This window comes from Vanessa tameamea, chromosome 18 (assembly GCF_037043105.1).
Source record: "Vanessa tameamea isolate UH-Manoa-2023 chromosome 18, ilVanTame1 primary haplotype, whole genome shotgun sequence".
NCBI classification, from domain to species: domain Eukaryota; kingdom Metazoa; phylum Arthropoda; class Insecta; order Lepidoptera; family Nymphalidae; genus Vanessa; species Vanessa tameamea.
Window position 1 is genome coordinate 11,350,885 of NC_087326.1, and position 18,332 is coordinate 11,369,216.

General features: G+C 34.0%; 1 protein-coding gene across 6 annotated transcripts in view; it reads right to left on the reverse strand.

Annotated features, from left to right (window-relative positions):
* Positions 1–18,332, reverse strand: part of LOC113396961 (protein prickle-like) — a 310,421-nt gene that overhangs the window by 81,180 nt on the left and 210,909 nt on the right. For 5 of the 6 annotated variants that reach the window (XM_064217630.1, XM_064217629.1, XM_064217628.1 and 2 more), the window contains 3 exons: positions 12,045–12,516; positions 2,683–2,811; positions 1,837–1,965 (listed from right to left, as the gene is read on the reverse strand). In XM_064217630.1, coding sequence (XP_064073700.1) covers positions 1,837–1,965; positions 2,683–2,811; positions 12,045–12,516 — 730 coding nt within the window. The remainder of the gene's footprint in view (positions 1–1,836; positions 1,966–2,682; positions 2,812–12,044; positions 12,517–18,332) is intronic. The other variant, XM_026635059.2, reaches the window with a different exon arrangement.

Sequence of the window (18,332 nt, forward strand, 5' to 3'; positions counted from 1 at the left end):
ATCTAACGTAAACAATACATTTTAAGCTCATAGAAATGTTAATGACATTCATAGTCAATATTCCAGAATTCATAGACACGTAAACATTCAACAGCAAGACCGTACCAGCCTCATCGAGTTTCTTATAATTAATCTCATGTTCAATCAGATAAGATTATTGATTCTGCCATATGTAAAACCGAACTGCGGTTATGCAGCAACGTGGCATAAGCTCTAAACCTCCTTCCCAACTAGTCTTTACCCAGCTGTGGGGCATTGGTGGTTATTACGACTACAATCAGAGTCCCGTTACGGTTTATTATAAGTACAGTCAGCAACATTACACTTCACATTGTGAATGAAAACTAACAATTTGTGGTAAACAAATAACTGTTCGTTAAACACGTAGGTACAGCTACTTTCCGAGAGGTTGTAATGCATTGAAATTATTTTAATTGACGATTAGCGATTACATGAATTCCTCTTCCGATCCGAATCTAATTACGCGGGAATAGCTAAGACACTTTGTAATTAGTTTCTGTGAAACAACGGAATGCATTCACGAGAGAGCGGGAGAAGTGAGGCCGGAGCCATGATGTATTTAATTTATTAAAAACAGGATGAACTTGTAGTATTTAAAGTATTACTAGCGGGTCTCCCGCCAAAATTCGCGTTTATTCAAAATAATTGGTGTTTGTCGATACCAATTTTCTTTAATTATGTTTACGGTTTCATTTTTCTTCTTTTACAGCCGCAGTACTCTCACCGGCTCTAACCGGCCAGTAACTTTTTTCCGCTCTCTAATATTAAGCCTTTGTTTAATCGCAACAGAAGTAAATTGCAATCAAGAATCCTCTTTATTTTCTGCTCATCTACGGCCGGAACTCTTTAAATGAGACCATAACCGATTTTCTATTTGCAGCTATCGTCTCATAATCACTGGGACAAAAATCGGCTGACGCTATGAACATATAAGAGACGGACTTCTTATTGTATATCTGTTGAGGTGAGTAAATATACAAAAAACACATTTAAAACCGATGTTAATAAAAAACCCTTGAGTTATTTTTCGTTATTAACGAGGTTTAATTTTATTTAAGAGGTTATTGAAGTTATAGTTATATAGTCCCTGTTATACTATGATCGTACAGATAATTGAACTATGCTAAAAAGTTACTTCTATTCTATAAAATATTTCTATAAAAGACATCCATCCATACACATCGACATAAAATATAAAGTATTGATAAAAGTCGAGTCCCATTCGGAACCAACGTTACAAATATGTATTTAAAAAAAAATTATAAAATTGTGAAACGAAGGAACTATTGGTTAAATCTGCGATCAATGACTATAATTTTTTTTGTAAAACCAAATTTAAAATTATAAATATAAAAAAGAGTCTCGATAGAGTCGTGAAGTATACTCACTCTTCTGTAACGTGAAGTTATTTTATCATCAAAGAGCATAATTACTGAGCTAGTATTCCGATTGAAACGTGCGCGAGTCCGTGTAATTATAGGAAAGAGGTACGTAACACCTTCGGTTCCATGGTGATCCGCATCCGGAAATGTAAGCTATACTTTGTACTCTTACAATGCCTGTGTCTGTGAGCCGTACCAGGGATTCTAGTCTTTATATTGTTTTATTTAAGACGCACTTCTGCATGATTTGGTGGACGACTGAGGTCAGCAGAAAAGTGACCGCGATGGGCGGCGTGATGTCGATGTGATGTGATGTTTTTGCCTTTTGTCTAAACGACATCGATAATTACTATGGGGCTATGTCCATCGAGTAAATATTTAAAATTTGTAATACATTTTTTCTACAATTTATACACAAAATAGTATTACTTACCCTATCGCACGGCGCAGGCGCAAGCAGCTGTCGAGCCTGTCCTCTGCCGAGGGCTTCCCGCTTCCTCTGGGCGCTGAATAACCTGAGCTCCTTGCGTTCTTCATCAGACAACGAGTGGCAGTAGCGGACCTGTAACAGTAAAAGGTAATGATCACAATTCAATAATGTCTGCTAAGTTTATAATTGGAAAGGTACTTTTGACAATCCTACGAGTATGTTTATCTGTAGGATCGCGGAATGAGAGACGAATGGAGACACTCTACTATTAAAGTAGAAACTATTTTCAAAGAAATCTCTAAAACCTCGATGGATTCGAATTTTGTAACGGTAGTGTAGCTTAACATTTAATTCGACACTGTACCTGTAACACGAAGATTCTAAAGTGCTTCTATGAGCCTACTTGAATAAAGTATATTTTGATTTATATTGTTTGGTTATTTAATGGAAATCGTTGTTGCTATGTAATTTGATATCAGTTTTTCAGTATTTTTCAAAACGAGTCTATAAGAAGAAGACCACGGATCGACAAGCACAGTGTAGGACGCCCTGCGGCGCGGTGGGGCGACGATGTACGGAAGGTGGCCGGTAGAACATGGATGAGAAGAGCCGAAGATCGGGCTCAGTGGCGCGCCTTGGGGGAGGCCGACGTCCAGCAGTGGAATAATACAGGCTGATCGTGATGATGCTGATGATGATTAAATAAAACTAGTGGCCGCGATATCCGACAGACGTGAAATAACTTAATTGAATAAGTAAAATGATATAAGTACCAGCGAAGTTTTAGACTTTTAATTCTAGTGTTTGTAATTATAACTTATAGGTCATTGGCCGCTAATTCGTTTGTACCTCGCTACGGTATACCTCATTGTCCTGTGGAGGTAACTGCTGTAAGAGTTGCTTGAGACGGTACCGCTCGCCGACGCTGTTCACGTACGGGACCTTGTCTTCTGGCAACGCTGAGAAGTACAGGTGGACCTGGAATCGTTAAAGAGTGAGATTACATATCACTTGTAAATACATTTGCAAAAATTTAAGATATTTTAAGGAACATTTATTGTTATTGAGGAAACTCCCCATAATCAAGATTTTGTTCCTCTGAAGTATTGAATAGGTAATTCTCAATATAACATTGAATACTAACTTGGATTTTGAAAGTACTGTGTATTGTCATTTTGTCGTCACTGGAATTAGCTCTTAAACTACAAATTTTATTAATAAATAATAGGTATATTCGCACCGGGTTGTGGCGCGATGCCTCCGTTCCATACGTCCATTCTCAATAAACCCTTGACGTTAAGAATAAATATTTTTGTGTTTGACATGACAGTATTTATTTAAAACACTGCTATATACTGAGGTAAACGCTCACAAATAAGTAAACCGTTCACCTATATTGTCAAAAACAAAGTTGCTTATTGGCAGTCAGTGGTTCAATCGGTTTCTATCGGTTCTGAAATCAACACTGCGGTACTGACAAGAAACGGCGTAAGAAACTCGGCGGTTTTTTTAGTGTTATATTTTAAAATTATAGTTTTCATAAAAGATTACAAAATATACTTTCGTTATTTGAAATAATTCAAAAGAACAAAACATTTTATTTTTAATAATTACTAGTTGTCGCTCGCGGCAATGCTCGTAATTTTAGGGATCGGTCGTTTTTGGTAAAAAAGCCCAAGTCCTTCCTTGGGGTTTAAGTTTGCTTCACGCAAAATTACACCAATTTTGTTCAGTGGTTTGAAAGTGTAACAGAGGTACTGTCGCATCTGTTTTCCATTTTAATTTTTTAGCACAAAATATTAGGCACATATTACTAACGTAAAATGCCTTACATTACACAGAAACACTTTAAGCCTTACCTGTTTGATAACAAATAGTTCAAAAAGTCAATCATTATAGCATTCTTGCGAGGACAACGTTTATATAGCTCGAAGTGATTTTAAATTGTTCAAGCACACACGACAAGTATAAATGTAATGTTATCTTATGGTGTAGCACTTAGTGTTTCGTAATAAGATTGCTGGATGCGCTTGCGCAACTGAATTGCATTACTTACATTGTTTAAAGAATTTGTCAATCGTCATTGTTTAGTATAAGTCGTACGAAAATTTCCTTAAAATTTATATGTAAATAAAAAATTGTATCGAAGCTCTATGAAGGCAATATTAATATCAAAATATTTATTTATAATACTACTGCTGAACCTGCGGCTTTACCCGCGCTATTTATAAAACTTTATCTGTAGCACACAAATCATCTCCCCAGCAATTTATCCCTTCGAGGGGTGAATTAAAAAAAGTGCTTATGCCTTTCCCCGGGACTTAAACTATCTCCATAGTGAATTTCATCTAAATCGGTCCAGCAGTTTAAGCGTGAAGATATAACAGACGGAGTCACTTTCATATTAGTATAGATTATTTTATTTATTGTATGAAATCTATCAAAGATCTGAAATAAAGCTAGACAGACTAAAAAAATCTTCGAAATAAACTCGGGAGATGTGCTTTTTCAAATAATTAATTATAATTTATATGATTATATATTTTTATTCGACTCCAGGTATCGTATAAATTATTTTAACGTAGTTGCCAAAAAGTGTTCTAAATTAGTGTTTATTTTGTGAATATGCTGCTCCTTATTGATTATCTATACATTTGAGTGTATCTTGTTAATTATAAAAGTATACTTTTAAATATAAAATATATTAAAATCAATTAACAATCAGGGAAGACAATCAAATGATAACAATATATCAACAGTAAGTTATATAATTTGGAAATTGCAAGACGATGAGTAATATTATTTTTGATAAAGTATTAGTTTATCAACCAATTTCCTAAGTAACTAATTATGTATTTTCGATTGTTGTTTTCCTAACTTTCAACAAGATTTTCAATACCTCGTTGGTACATATCAGTCAGTCACAACAAGGGAAATTCACCCAAGTCTAGTCGAGAATTTCAACTTTCCTAGCTGGAGAAAAGCAAGTTTTTTTATGTTTATTCTTTGATCCAAAAGTTGTATGTAGACCCTCACTGCACCCGAATGAAAATTTTTATTTATATCATAATATCCAAATATTACAAAAAAAATATCTAAGCTTACTAGTAAAATGTAATGGGATTCCTTTAATATTGTTGCTAGGTTATTCTTAGTCATAAATGTATGTATCGTATCGTATAGTCGCCATCTTTAATTTGTAAATTGTATTATAGTCACGTAAAAATAGGATATATAACATTAATCCAATAGGTTTGTTCACTAAGCCGTGGGATAAAGAAAATAGATAGCTATAATAATGCCCCCAGTCGTTGTTTTATTTAATGAAGACGGTCTAATGAAAAGTGTACGTGCTTAGAATTGTCAGACGTTTTATTAAAAGTGAAAAGGGAGTTACATATATATATAAACTAATTATTAATGAGAAGACGTTTTTTTTAGTGTATAGCCGCTTTGAACGTGTCACTATTGACGTGACAAGCGTGTGTGGAGGAAACTTTATTTGTAATAGTTTTGCGATAGTGAGTTTAAATTAAAGTCCAGATTTTTATACAAAACAAAAGAGTAACAGTTGCATGCAGCTCTTGGGTGACGTCATATGGTTATCCGGGTTATTTAAATAGTGAGGTTTAAAGAAGTTGTAACATTTGCTTTTAATTTATTCAAGGTAAGCGAACAAGGCTTATTATACGGCTGTTATGTAGAGGAGATTGGAGTTGTTATTCATTAATATTATACGGGATACATAAATATGCGATGTATGTACATTTATTTTATGACAAAGATTGAGTTTTTACTGAATTTTTGCGGGTTCTTTTGGGAGAATCAACATAACGAATCGTCATTTTAAAATTACCATTTTAAAATGATTGAGAAGTTATTAAACCATTTTGTTATCTGATCTTTTTTGTATATTTTATATTCTAACATTATACGCCTTTGGGACAGGACATTAGCGATCTAAAAATAAAATCATATAAATTTTTACCTCTTTGTGACCTTTTATACACAGTAAATATGTTTGACTTTGACTTTGAACGTGTCATAAATTTGCATGTATGCGTATAAAAAAAAGACACTCAGAACAAATATAAGAACAGCAACTAGTGAACCCAAATATTAATGACGTTTTTTAAATGCTGATAAATGATTAACTAATTTGATTTTAATTCAAGATTGCAACTAGTCGATGGAAGCGATGGCGAAATAGGCGACGGACGAGCGTTCAGAGTTCAATAACTAGTTTAGTACGTGTCTTTGCTCATTATTTCATATGCTGACGGGTAATCAAAAAGGGGAGACTTTATGATCTAATATAATTCACAAGAAAAACCGTTGTTTCCAATTACAAGATGTGAACCTCAACCTAAATGATTGAGATTCTGAGTTCAAACCTAGGCAAACATTGAATACATGTGCACAATTTTTTATTATAATTCATCTCGTGTTCGGCGATGACGGAAAACATCGTGAGGAAAGCTGCACGTAGCGGCTGAGCATCTGCCACGTGCGTCTAGAAACCTGTGGTGGTGTAAGCTTGAAATCTTCTCCTCAAAAGGGAGAACATTTCAAGCAATTTATAAACTATATTTCAAATATACATACAATTGTAATATAACGACACTGGCCGTTCATAAATAACATTCGATTTAAATTAAAAAACCGAATGAACATTAATTACATAAAAAGAAACGTGGAACTATCCGAGTATTATAATGTACGAGTTGCGATTTCAATTAGTATTACAGTTTTTATGCAATAAAGTGTAGCTGTCATTCATCAATACTCGCTGATAGGGCGCCGACATACGCACAGCTGCGGCCGTTTAACGGTTGAAGTCGCTGGTCAATACACGCAATATTTATTATAACTTTTAAATTATATTCTCAATTTGTTGATTTACGAAATCAATTTAAATATGGTCTGTCGCTTCCCGATGTATATTTGATATGTTATGTATGTTGATTAGATATAAATGTTTTTAATAGAATTTGTGACGTTCGTGCTGTATTAATACAGGGAACAAGTATATACCTACAATATATCATACGTATATTTACTTGTATTCTCTGTTAATTAACTACATAGAGTTTGTTATACTTTTGTTAAACAATTTATACGCCTTTATAAAATTACAAGTTTAAAGAAGAATAACGTATACAAGTGACCATCAATTTAAACAAAAAAAAAAAAAAATGGCGCATTGAATGAACTAACGATTTTTAGATAAATACACAAATTTAATATTAGGATGCTAATGCAGTTTCAATTATTATAAAATATTTTACTTCAAATCACTCGAATGAGCTTTTAACCTACTACTCTTGAAAACTCAATCTGTAGTGCGTATGTCGTCAGTCTGTTGGTGGCCTTAAACCTGACGCCGGGCGATAGCTAGTTAATCTCGAATGCATGCGTGTAGTCTATCTGTCAGCGCCCTTATAAGTAAAAGTATTCTATATGTTTATTTCAAACGTCGTAGGGAGAAAGAAAAGTTGTAAGAAAAATTGATTTCAAGAATCCATTTTCGCCCAGATAAGCGGTCCTGTGCGACATCTAGCAGCTGTATTTGGTATTATTACGTGCATATATTTTAAATGAATTTAATCAGTATTCGTACTTGGTCTGATGTGCGCTCGGTACGTATATATTTATATGTGAAGGCTTTGAAGCTAGTCAGTGTTATATAACAACAGTTTACAGTAATCAGTGAGTTCATAGATGATACACATTGGGAAAGAAACGATCGCTTCTTGTATATATAAATGAAAAGTATATAAAATTAAAAAAAATATATAAGAAAAGAGCCGAGATGGCCCAGTGGTTAGAACGCGTGCATCTTAACCGATGATTTCGGGTTCAAACCCAGGCAGGCACCACTGAGTTTTCATGTGCTAAATTTGTGTTTATAATTCATCTCGTGCTCGGCGGTAAAGGAAACCATCGTGAGGAAACCTACATGTGTCTAATTTCAACGAAATTCTGCCACATGTGTATTCCACCAACCCGCATTGGAGCAGCGTGGTGGAATATGCTCCATACCTTCTCCTCAACGGGAGAGGAGGCCTTAGCCCAGCGATGGGAAATTTACAGGCTGATTATGTTTTATGTATGTTATATAAGAAAAGATGCTTCTCTTCGGTTCTTCGCAGATTACACTATTTTTATATATTATAGTTTTTGATAATAATGGAATCTTATAAATATAGAAAAGTTACTATCCGTAAACCTTCCTTTTGAGGAGGAAGTTTGGAGGTCATTCAATCCGGATTGACAGATTTTCATTCGACTCGTGATTCACAAGTTTTAGATATAAAAACATTTCTGAGATCGAGTTTTCTTTTGTGTCATGTAACGCAATGGAACTATTTGACTAGGTTCAATATAACTTGACTAAATTAGCTAAGCCTTATTTCACTCAAGTATGTTATTATATTTCAAACTTTCATTTTATTGACGGTTGACATATTGTGACAGTGTTACATATTTCTGACTTGGTGGCATCCACTGAAACCCAGCGTTGAGGTGTCATTATCAACATCAATGTTTTGTTACATCAAACCACTGTGACAATTATTATTATTTATTTCTTGATTAAAACAATAACTTATATTTATTTAAAGTATAATTCATGAATTGATTAATATCTTTTTTTTATTTATATGTTAAATTAACTTAGTTTATCTCACAACAAATAAATTTCTTTCATTTAATTCCAAAATACTCAATAAGAAACATACTAATAAAGTTACTTTTCGTCAGTGTTACTCACACAATGATGTATCAAAATGTTGACTCACGGCCACGGAGCCATTATTTCGTATTCATTCGCACGGTTTCCTCGAAATTCGCCACAAGAGGAACTCCGACTTCAAGACGGGAGCGCCCGGGGAAACATTTTAATTTTTTGCTCGGTTGCCTCCGGGTACTCGGGCTGCACATTATTTTTTACCTTAATTATAAATACCAAACGAATTTCGTATTCGAGACGTTAAATTTTATAATGGTAGCGGGGTTTTGTTTTACGTCTTGATGGTGTTCTATGAATCGTAAACCGTTAAAATAAACGTTTAAATACGAAGGTTAAAGTTTATAATAATATAAATTTGTGCTCATTGTACATTAAATAAATTCATTTTGAAATTGTGAGTATCGAAATGAAAATATACTTATGATTAAGCTCTTAATTTTGACTTGACTTGTTACACGATCAAATTGAAGGTAGCATTGGTTCGGAATTTGTAAAGAATCTAAATATTTATGAATGCAGACTGACGAGTGCTTGTAAAAGTCTACTTAAACTAGTTTTTTTGAATTGTATTTTATTATTAACTTCAATCAATAAACTTAATCAATATGTATATCATACGAATGCAGGAGCTCTTGTAAAATGGGCGTCAAATTAATATAATTTGTACTCGATTCGAAATTTAAATTTTATTTTTGACAAACTGTGCCCGCGATTTCGAACGCTTTCGAAATTAACACTTAAAAAAAATTTAAATAATAACTCTGTTATTTATAGATAATTCTAAAATAAGTAGCCTAGTAGCCTAAGTTACTTCTTATTACATCGGCTACCTGCCAGTGAAAGTCCCGTCAATATCGGTCCAGCCGTCCCAGAGATTAGCCGGAACAAACAGACAGACAAAAAAACAAAATTGTACAAAATGTTATTTTGGTATATGTACCGTGTATACATACATATGCATTTAGAAAAAAGCGGTTATTTTAATATTACAAACAGAGACACTAATTTTATTATATGTATAGATAAACATAAAAAAACTACTTTTGTGCCATGAATGTCTAGTGCTGAAAAGTTTTAATAGCAGTTTTATGGAAAAAATACCATGATAATACCCAGCCTTACTCGTACAATGCGTCGCGTTGTCTCTTTAAATACAAAGATCGAAAACCAGCAAACTTTCCCGAAACAATAGCTTTGAGGTACAAAGGCTTCGCGAAAACACAATGGCGTACTTTGAACATTCTAGAAATAATACTTCGGTTGACGTCACAGTTTGTAACCAAAACATTAATAAGTATGCAGACTGTTTCCACCCTTATTACAAGTTGACGTAATTCCATAATCGCTTGAAGATTACACCGTATATGTGTATTAAATTTATATATCAATATTATTTAATTTTCACCTTAATTCCTATTGCATTAAAGTAGGAAATTAAATGAGCAATATTGTATTATAATAAAATTCCTACTTACTCTATCATTATCATAGGATCGTAGGAAATTTCATTAGTGAATTGCAAATGAGATTATGTTCTTTTTTGTTTTTATTGCAAATTAGACCTTATTTGTAATGGATATATGTTTTCTTTAATAATATATCTGAAACGTAAGATACTGAACAATTTTTTTGACGTGATAATGAATTCAAGATTTGCACTAAGTTATACTACATGACTTTTACTTGAAAAACGTATTTAATTAGAGTTCCTAAGCATAGCGTTTAGATTCACCTCATTTCAAAGTATGTGTGTCGTAGGAGCCGACTAAGAGTTTTTTTTGTGTTAAGTGCATCCATTAAACTATCAGCTTTTAGCACCTCAACCACCCGCTCAGCGGCGGGAACTGTGGGTTAGTTCCAGCAAAAGTATGCTCAAGAAAGTCTGTCGAGTTCTCTTACATTGTTATATATGTAATTAGATGCCGGTCCAAACTCTATACATGTAAAAAACAAAAAAGGTAAACCTCCCATCGAATCCCCCCCTCTTAAAGGGGGTTATTAATAACCTGTGAATAAACTAAATAATAAACTACTCTTTCAGACTGTCTATTTGATGAAATTTGGGTATGTAGCAATCTTGAACTTTAAGGAAGGACATTGTTGGCAAGCTACGACTAACCCCTAAAACGCGAGCGAAACCGCGGTTGACAAGTATTTAATAAAAATAAGAATAATATAACATTATTTTTAGTCTTCGCATTTCAAACCATAAAACTGGAAACTCGCGTACTAGGATTGCATTATTTAACTCTAATAAAATCTTATGTCGACTGACTAATTCCTTAGGTACGAAATAGCCTATTATAATCAGATACCGCCCTATCCGGAGCAGATCTATACGCAATGACAATTGGATTGTGAACATGTGTAGAATGTGGCTGGAGCTATTTCTTTAATGGCAGCCGATAGCTTTAAGATCTCTATCTGCCGCTGAGGGCCAACGGTTAATCTTGCCATTACAGTCGCGTTACACCATTTTTCTTGTAGATGTTTGTAACTTCGTATTGGTCACTTGTAATATGGACGGCGATGAGCACGACATTCAGACAAACTACAAAATTATATGTACTTATTCGATTTCATGTGATGTTGTTTATTAAATCCAATTCAATTTGAATTATTTTTGTCAGTATAGAAATACTTGGTCGTCAAATACCTGTGATCGGAACGGAAACAAATATCTCAGATCTGAGAAAGAACGATTGAAACTGGGGTGGATTAATATATTTTTATTTGAAAATATGCCTGCAGGCGATCGCTTTATTACCAAGGAGTGCTATCATTTTATAAATCGCTAGATTTTTAATAACCATTGGCACACACGCCCTAAAATTTACAATTTTTGATCGTTTTCTCGGATAAAAACTTAAACATTGTCTTATTTTAATGAATGAATGTCTTGTGATAATATCACATAAAATTCTCCTTGTTCTATTGTAAGGAAGTTCTATTTTTATTGATCAATTTTTAACTAATTTATCTAATGTATCGACTGCAGCACAGTGGGATTTAAACCCCTTGTTCTTAAACATTGTTGTGTTGATCTATTTTATGTTCAAATTCTTAAAGACATATTTTTACGTGATTTTTTAAATTTTTTCGTATATAAAAACATAAAACATAACATAATCAGCCTGTAAATTTCCCACTGCTGGGCTAAGGCCTCCTCTCCCGTTGAGGAGAAGGTATGGAGCATATTCCACCACGCTGCTCCAATGCGGGTTGGTGGAATACACATGTGGCAGAATTTCGTTGAAATTAGACACATGCAGGTTTCCTCACGATGTTTTCCTTCACCGCCGAGCACGAGATGAATTATAAACACAAATTAAGCACATGAAAATTCAGTGGTGCCTGCCTGGGTTTGAACCCGAAATCATCGGTTAAGATGCACGCGTTCTAACCACTGGGCCATCTCGGCTCCATTAAATTAAAATTAGTAAATAAAAAAATCTTTTACCTGCTCTGGTCTTAAGCCAGGCGGGACCCACGTATATTCCTCCAGCGCACAGCCTGAATCGTCATCACTTTGCGAATGCCTGTGAGGATCTCCAGGTTTCATCAACCTCTCTGCGTGTTCGAGTAGACCTCGTAATTTCCCTTGTGGTACTGGGTGGGGAGACAAGGACATGGCTGATTGAGGTGATTGGGGCGAATGGTAACTCTGACCAGGGTGATTCAATTGTGATACGCTATGACTATGTAAGAGGTTAAATTCCTGGTATGGCTGACTTCTCCGGAAATTTGGATAGGAATAAGGGTGCGGAGAGTTAGAGGTACTGGGTATTGAGGAGCCACTGTGGCTGGGCTGAGGTGATGGTAAGTGAGGCAGTGGCGAAGCAGGCGCGGGCGGCGGTGGTGATGATTGCTGCTCGTGGAGCGGAGGAGGCGATGAGCCAGTCGGTGATACCACGCAGTTACGGCATACTGGTCTGAAAAGAAAATTATCGTTGGTTTAATTATACTTGAATTTCTATCAACTACAATATTTTGACTTTTATTTATTTTACAAATGAGCTTTAAGAGTATGTTTTCCTTTTTAAGTTTTGAGTACATTTTAATATATCTTTACTGTTTATTATACAATTATCTTGATACATAAATCAGTGAATATGACTCATATCGTGAACACCATTTAAGTATTTAATTTGAAATTGATTAAAAATGTCAAGGAATATGATAACAAAACGATGATGGGTCAATAAAATATATTGGAATTTATTATTGGTTTAATGAGATCGTGAGCGACCGATCTATGTTCAATGATTGATTAGTCCCGCAGGTCAAACTAGCACTGATATATGACGAATACATAGCTCTTAAATTAGCCTGTGATTAATTACATATGGGTATTTGATAGCATTTTTATATTGTTTGAATAATGATTGTGTAATTTAACGAGAATAACGCAAATGGCCCACTGTTGAACAGTTTATTTCTCTTTTGTTGAGAGTTTGGAGTTTATTCCAAAATGATGTTTTAGATAAAAAAAAAAAAACATATGATATATAAATGTAAAAAAGGTGATGTGTAAATGGTGACTGAGTTAGTGTACCGACAGGCTAAAGGGGCATAGTATTTCAGTTCCTAAGGTTGGTGGCAATGTTGGCGACGAAAGGATTTTTTTTACGGCGCCAATTTGACTTGTGGTCATTTACCAAAAGGTCAAGTGTGCCATAATTTTTTTTTATCGCTCACAACATTTTTTAACACTATGTTATAATTACAGTTACATGCAATTTGCATTAACTATTACTATCAGTATAATCATTTTAGTTATTGTTCAAAACACATAAGGATTTCGACAAAAAATTCAAACAAATGAAACTTAATTAAACTATAACTTTTTATTCATAAATTCTCAAGATTAAATTAAACTTAAAGTCGCCAGCGGATCGGTATGCTCCTTTTGACAAAAAGGACCATGAAACTCAACAGTCACTCTGTTTTGATAATTAAATTATGAAGGCATGTTGGTTAAATGTTAAAAACATATGTGGGCCGAACCCAACGAAAGACTGGTACGATTGGGATCTAGCAGGCAGGAAGTATAAGTCAGTTTTAATAAAGAAATATTAATTAGAACCGCAAGTATTGCATGTAAATATTCAAGGGTGCTTGCTCAGGTTTGATGGCGTGTTGTCGACAATGAGAAACGAATCGTCTGTTAATATGTCCAAAATCAAGTTTATCTCCGATAAGCGTCAGCAATAAATGCTTTCTAGGCAACATAGTAAAACATTCCTAAATGATTGGAGGGAAAGTGGTTCCGACTGGTTTCCTGGCAGGCAATTTGCCTCAGCATTTGAACTTGCTTCATTTAACTCCCAAGTAACATATAGGACTAGTTGTAATCGACGATCTATTCGCTTAGATATGAGATTCAGACATTTTTATATTTATTATATGTCATTTATATATTTTATTGAAAGTAGATTAACTAAATGATTAAAATTAATGGAATGATTGTAAGTTGTATTACCTATATATTCTGTAAGTTACAATTACCCTTGGTTGAAGGCCGCCTAGCAACGAAAAAAGTCGCAGGTTCGATCCCCAACCCCGTAGGTAGGTATAAACCTACTCGTCCCCAACCCTAGCATAAGTTTTAAGCTTAATCTATAAATTCGGGTGGATAGTTTATGAGCGCATAGACGACATTCAAATATTCGTTTTTTATATATATTTCTATAAGTTAAAACGAATATAATATAACACTCTGACTGGTAGGTAAAGGCCTGGTCTTTATAAGAAGTTTGGAGCTTGTCCCAACACTAAGTTAAGTCCCTGGTTGGTGGACATATCTTGAGACGGATTCATATATCATTTAACACATGCAGGTGACCTCACGATGTTTCATTAGATCACGCGATGATCAACTTAGACACTTGAAAATTCAGCGGCCGGATAAGATCCATGGTCTTCGTAATGCATCCATTGAGTCATCAGCTCGCCAAAACCAAAACATAACTTATTCATAATCTGACTAACATTTTTAAACTGTTATTTTATAACGTTATTTTTAAGTACCATTTGTTCGGAATGTAGATTCTAACGAAGAGAACCGACAGGAAACTCAGTATTTTCTCTTCTCCGTCAATCTATATATATGTTATAATCATATATATAATTATATTTATATATGTATGGGATCCTTTAAGTTTTTTTTTTTTATATATTCCAACTCCAAGCGCCGATGAGGCTAAATTATTCAAGAAACCCTCAAGAACTTCGAATCTTTTGAATAATGTATAAAAATCCCAAGAGGAGCTGACTTTACTGTCGTTTTTAGTAAGGAGCCTCCGTAGCGCGCCGTCAGCGTGTTTTAAAATCATTATCAAGGATATAGAAAATTTAGCAAAGTTAAACTATTTTATAGTGTAAAATAAAATCTACGTGTTATTTTGATTCTTGATCGTTCTTTGGTTTCAAATAACTGCTTTCCAAATTAATATGTCTATTTGCAATTCTCCAAAGGTTGGGTACCTTAAAAGTGAGTCATAAAAAACTGGTTCAACCTATGAAGAATTATATGTATCATGGCAATTATAATCACTAAAACCTATTTACTGCTAAGTTTTTTTTTTTAAATTGCATGTTGTAATACAAAGATGCGAATAAAACCGCTGGGAAAACATAGACTAAATATGGGCAAATATAAATTATTTAAGGAAAGAGTATTTTTGTAAAAGCGAGGTGAAAAACACTGCTAAACCAAACCAATCACAAAACATATTCAAGAAGATGCAACGTACTACGGAGAAGGTTGTATTGTAATACGATATGATGTAAACAGCTGTGTTCTCTGTCACCCCCTTAAAATCTTGGCTGACGTGACACAAATGGTTACGAGTATAATGTTCTTGATAAATTAACAAACGCTTAACATTAACGTGTGTGATCTTATGTCATGTTTATGTAAATAAATGTCGAGGATCACCAACTAATGGACAACGACTATTGCCGCTAACATGTTTGGAATATTAAAATCTGTGAGGAACGTAATTTGATAAAAATGTTTGCATGTAGTTTTATTTGCCTATTGAATTATAACGGCAGATGGGTTACAAAAGTCTGCGTGCCGAGAAGTAACGCATATATACGAAGCTTCTTCGAAATTTTCTTGTTCGAACAGTTTAACGATCTAACCGATAAAATTTCAACGGTTTGTTTACTCGTCAAATATAGGGAGGAGCTAACGTACGTAATCGCACGTAACGTGAAATTATTAGTTATTAATTTATAACGTTATGACTTTATTTAAACTATACAAACAAGGAACATCGCCATATTTTTTGACTTACTATATTCGATATTTAACATATATGGGGAAAAATTAAGGAGGCGTCTACTCTTATGGAAATTTTCTTCATTACACAATATAAAACAAAGTAGCTTACCGCTGTCTGTCCTATGTATGTATGATCTTTAAAATTACACAACGGATTTTGATGCTGTTTTTTTAATACATAGATTGATTCAAGAGGAAGATTTATATGTATAATACATGCACAATATAGTAGAGAAACACTGATAATTTTAGAAGTTTCTGAAGTGATGTCGTAAATAAACACATTAAGATCAATATGGCTTTTACAGCATGTAATTTAAATTAATATTTTCAAAGATAGTACATATTTAAAACGCAGGGACATAGCGTATTGTCTTATGACTGAAAAACTGTGAAGGTTGTAAGTCATTCTGTAGTACATTTAGTATCAGCATTGCAGGCGGAGTGGGTCGCTAGAAATAAATAAACAAAAACAATAATTATTACATTAAATTGTATTTAATCATGATTTTTGTAAATTGTAATTGAAAATGTAATTTTTATTCAATTTACATATAAATTGAATGCTCTTTGATAATCCTAAATTGAATTTTATCGAAGAAATAAAAGTGCTTAATAATATACATATATAAAGTATATTATTATATATATACTTACAATATAAAATACGTGTACAAATTATTATTCCTGAACACGAACAATGTTACGGACACAAACAAGGCTCACTTTAATTCAGCCTCCACGTTTATGTACTTCCTTTGCGAAATGAAGGCAATAATTTACGCTCCAATAACACAGCTTATTTTAGTCGCTAGGTTACGAATCTATATTATTATGATTTATTACCTGCCTGACATCCTATGTTGTTGTAATAGGTCCGATTTCCAATACCAAAATATTACATATCTTCACGTTTTCATATGATTGAGGTTATTCAGAACTGTATTTTAAATAATAACATTAGCAACCTGCAAATTTCCCACTGCTGGGCTAAGGCCTCCTCTCCCTTAGTGGAGAAGATTTGGAGCATATTCCAAAACGCTGCTCTAATGCAGGTTGGTGGAATACACATGTGGCAGAATTTCGTTGAAATTAGACACATGCAGGTTTCCTCACGACGTTTTCCTTCACCGCCGAGCACGAGATGAATTATAAACATAAATTAAGCACACGAACATTCAGTGGTGCTTGCCTGGGTTTGAAATCAACCGTTAAGATGCACGCGTTCTAACCACCTCGGCTCTCATTTAAAGAATGTATAATAATAACACATTTATTTGTTGACGTATGAGTATGTTTGTGTAAATACACGTTAGGCTGTACCAAGATAGGTTTTCCTAATCCGTTGAACCGTGTGAGTTAACCTGAATAGTGTATATTGCACAACTGTACAATTAGGAATTATGTAGCATTCGACCAGTGATTATATTTTTAGAATTGGATCAGTTCCGTAGTTTATCGTCTACATACAAACAAATAAATTTCACTTGATAATATTAGTATAGAGGTATAGATGGACGTTTGACGCTAGAGTAATTAATTGATGAGCGCCCGATGCCACAGCCAGAGGTTCGGCTGGGATCACTTTAGGGCCATATCATGAAAACAGCTTGTCTATATAATTAACTTTCGTTTTTTTCAAATGTTCATTACCCTATTAGTTAGTGGTTAATTATACGCATTTGATTGATTATACACAAACATGTAACTTATGCAAACTAATTACAGGAAGGGCATAACTTATAAGGTACTTTAAGCGAAGGAAGCTCGTGCAACATTTGCTTGACATTTCTCCGGAACCAAGTAATCATGACTTGACAACGTCATTCAGATTTAAACCTTATTGGGAACAAATAGAAGCTATTTGTTCTAAAGTGTAGGATCGTCACGATTCGATGAATTCGATTTCTGTTCGATAAATCAATCGGCAACGAAGTATCGCCACTGTTGATGTTCGACTGTATCGAGTATTTCGATCGGAAATTCTTTATAATAACTGTTTCTTTTTTATCAAGATTAATAATGTTATAATTAACTTTTCTATTTGGAATATTTACTGTTTGCTTGAAAACCAAAATGGCTCAGTATGTACAATATGGGGATTTTTACCGAAGGTTGCTGGTTCAAGTGTATGTCCGACTAAGTTTCATGTTTATAATTCATGTAGCGCTCTGCGTCATGTGTCAATCATCCCGTATTGTCATTTAAAAACCATCTTAAGAGGAGGACTTTGCCCAGCAGTGGGTTGTTTGCTGTTAGTGTACTTTTTCTTTGTTTGAAGTAGTAGTGTACTTAATTATGAAAGTTTGAATACCAATGAATTAAACCAGAGAAATGCTATAACAAATATATTAACATGTGATTCGTGTACAAACACAGACATTCCCACAACGCACGTGCCTTTCATACATATGAGCAACGGGAACGAACGACCTTTGTTAAACAGAATATGTTCAA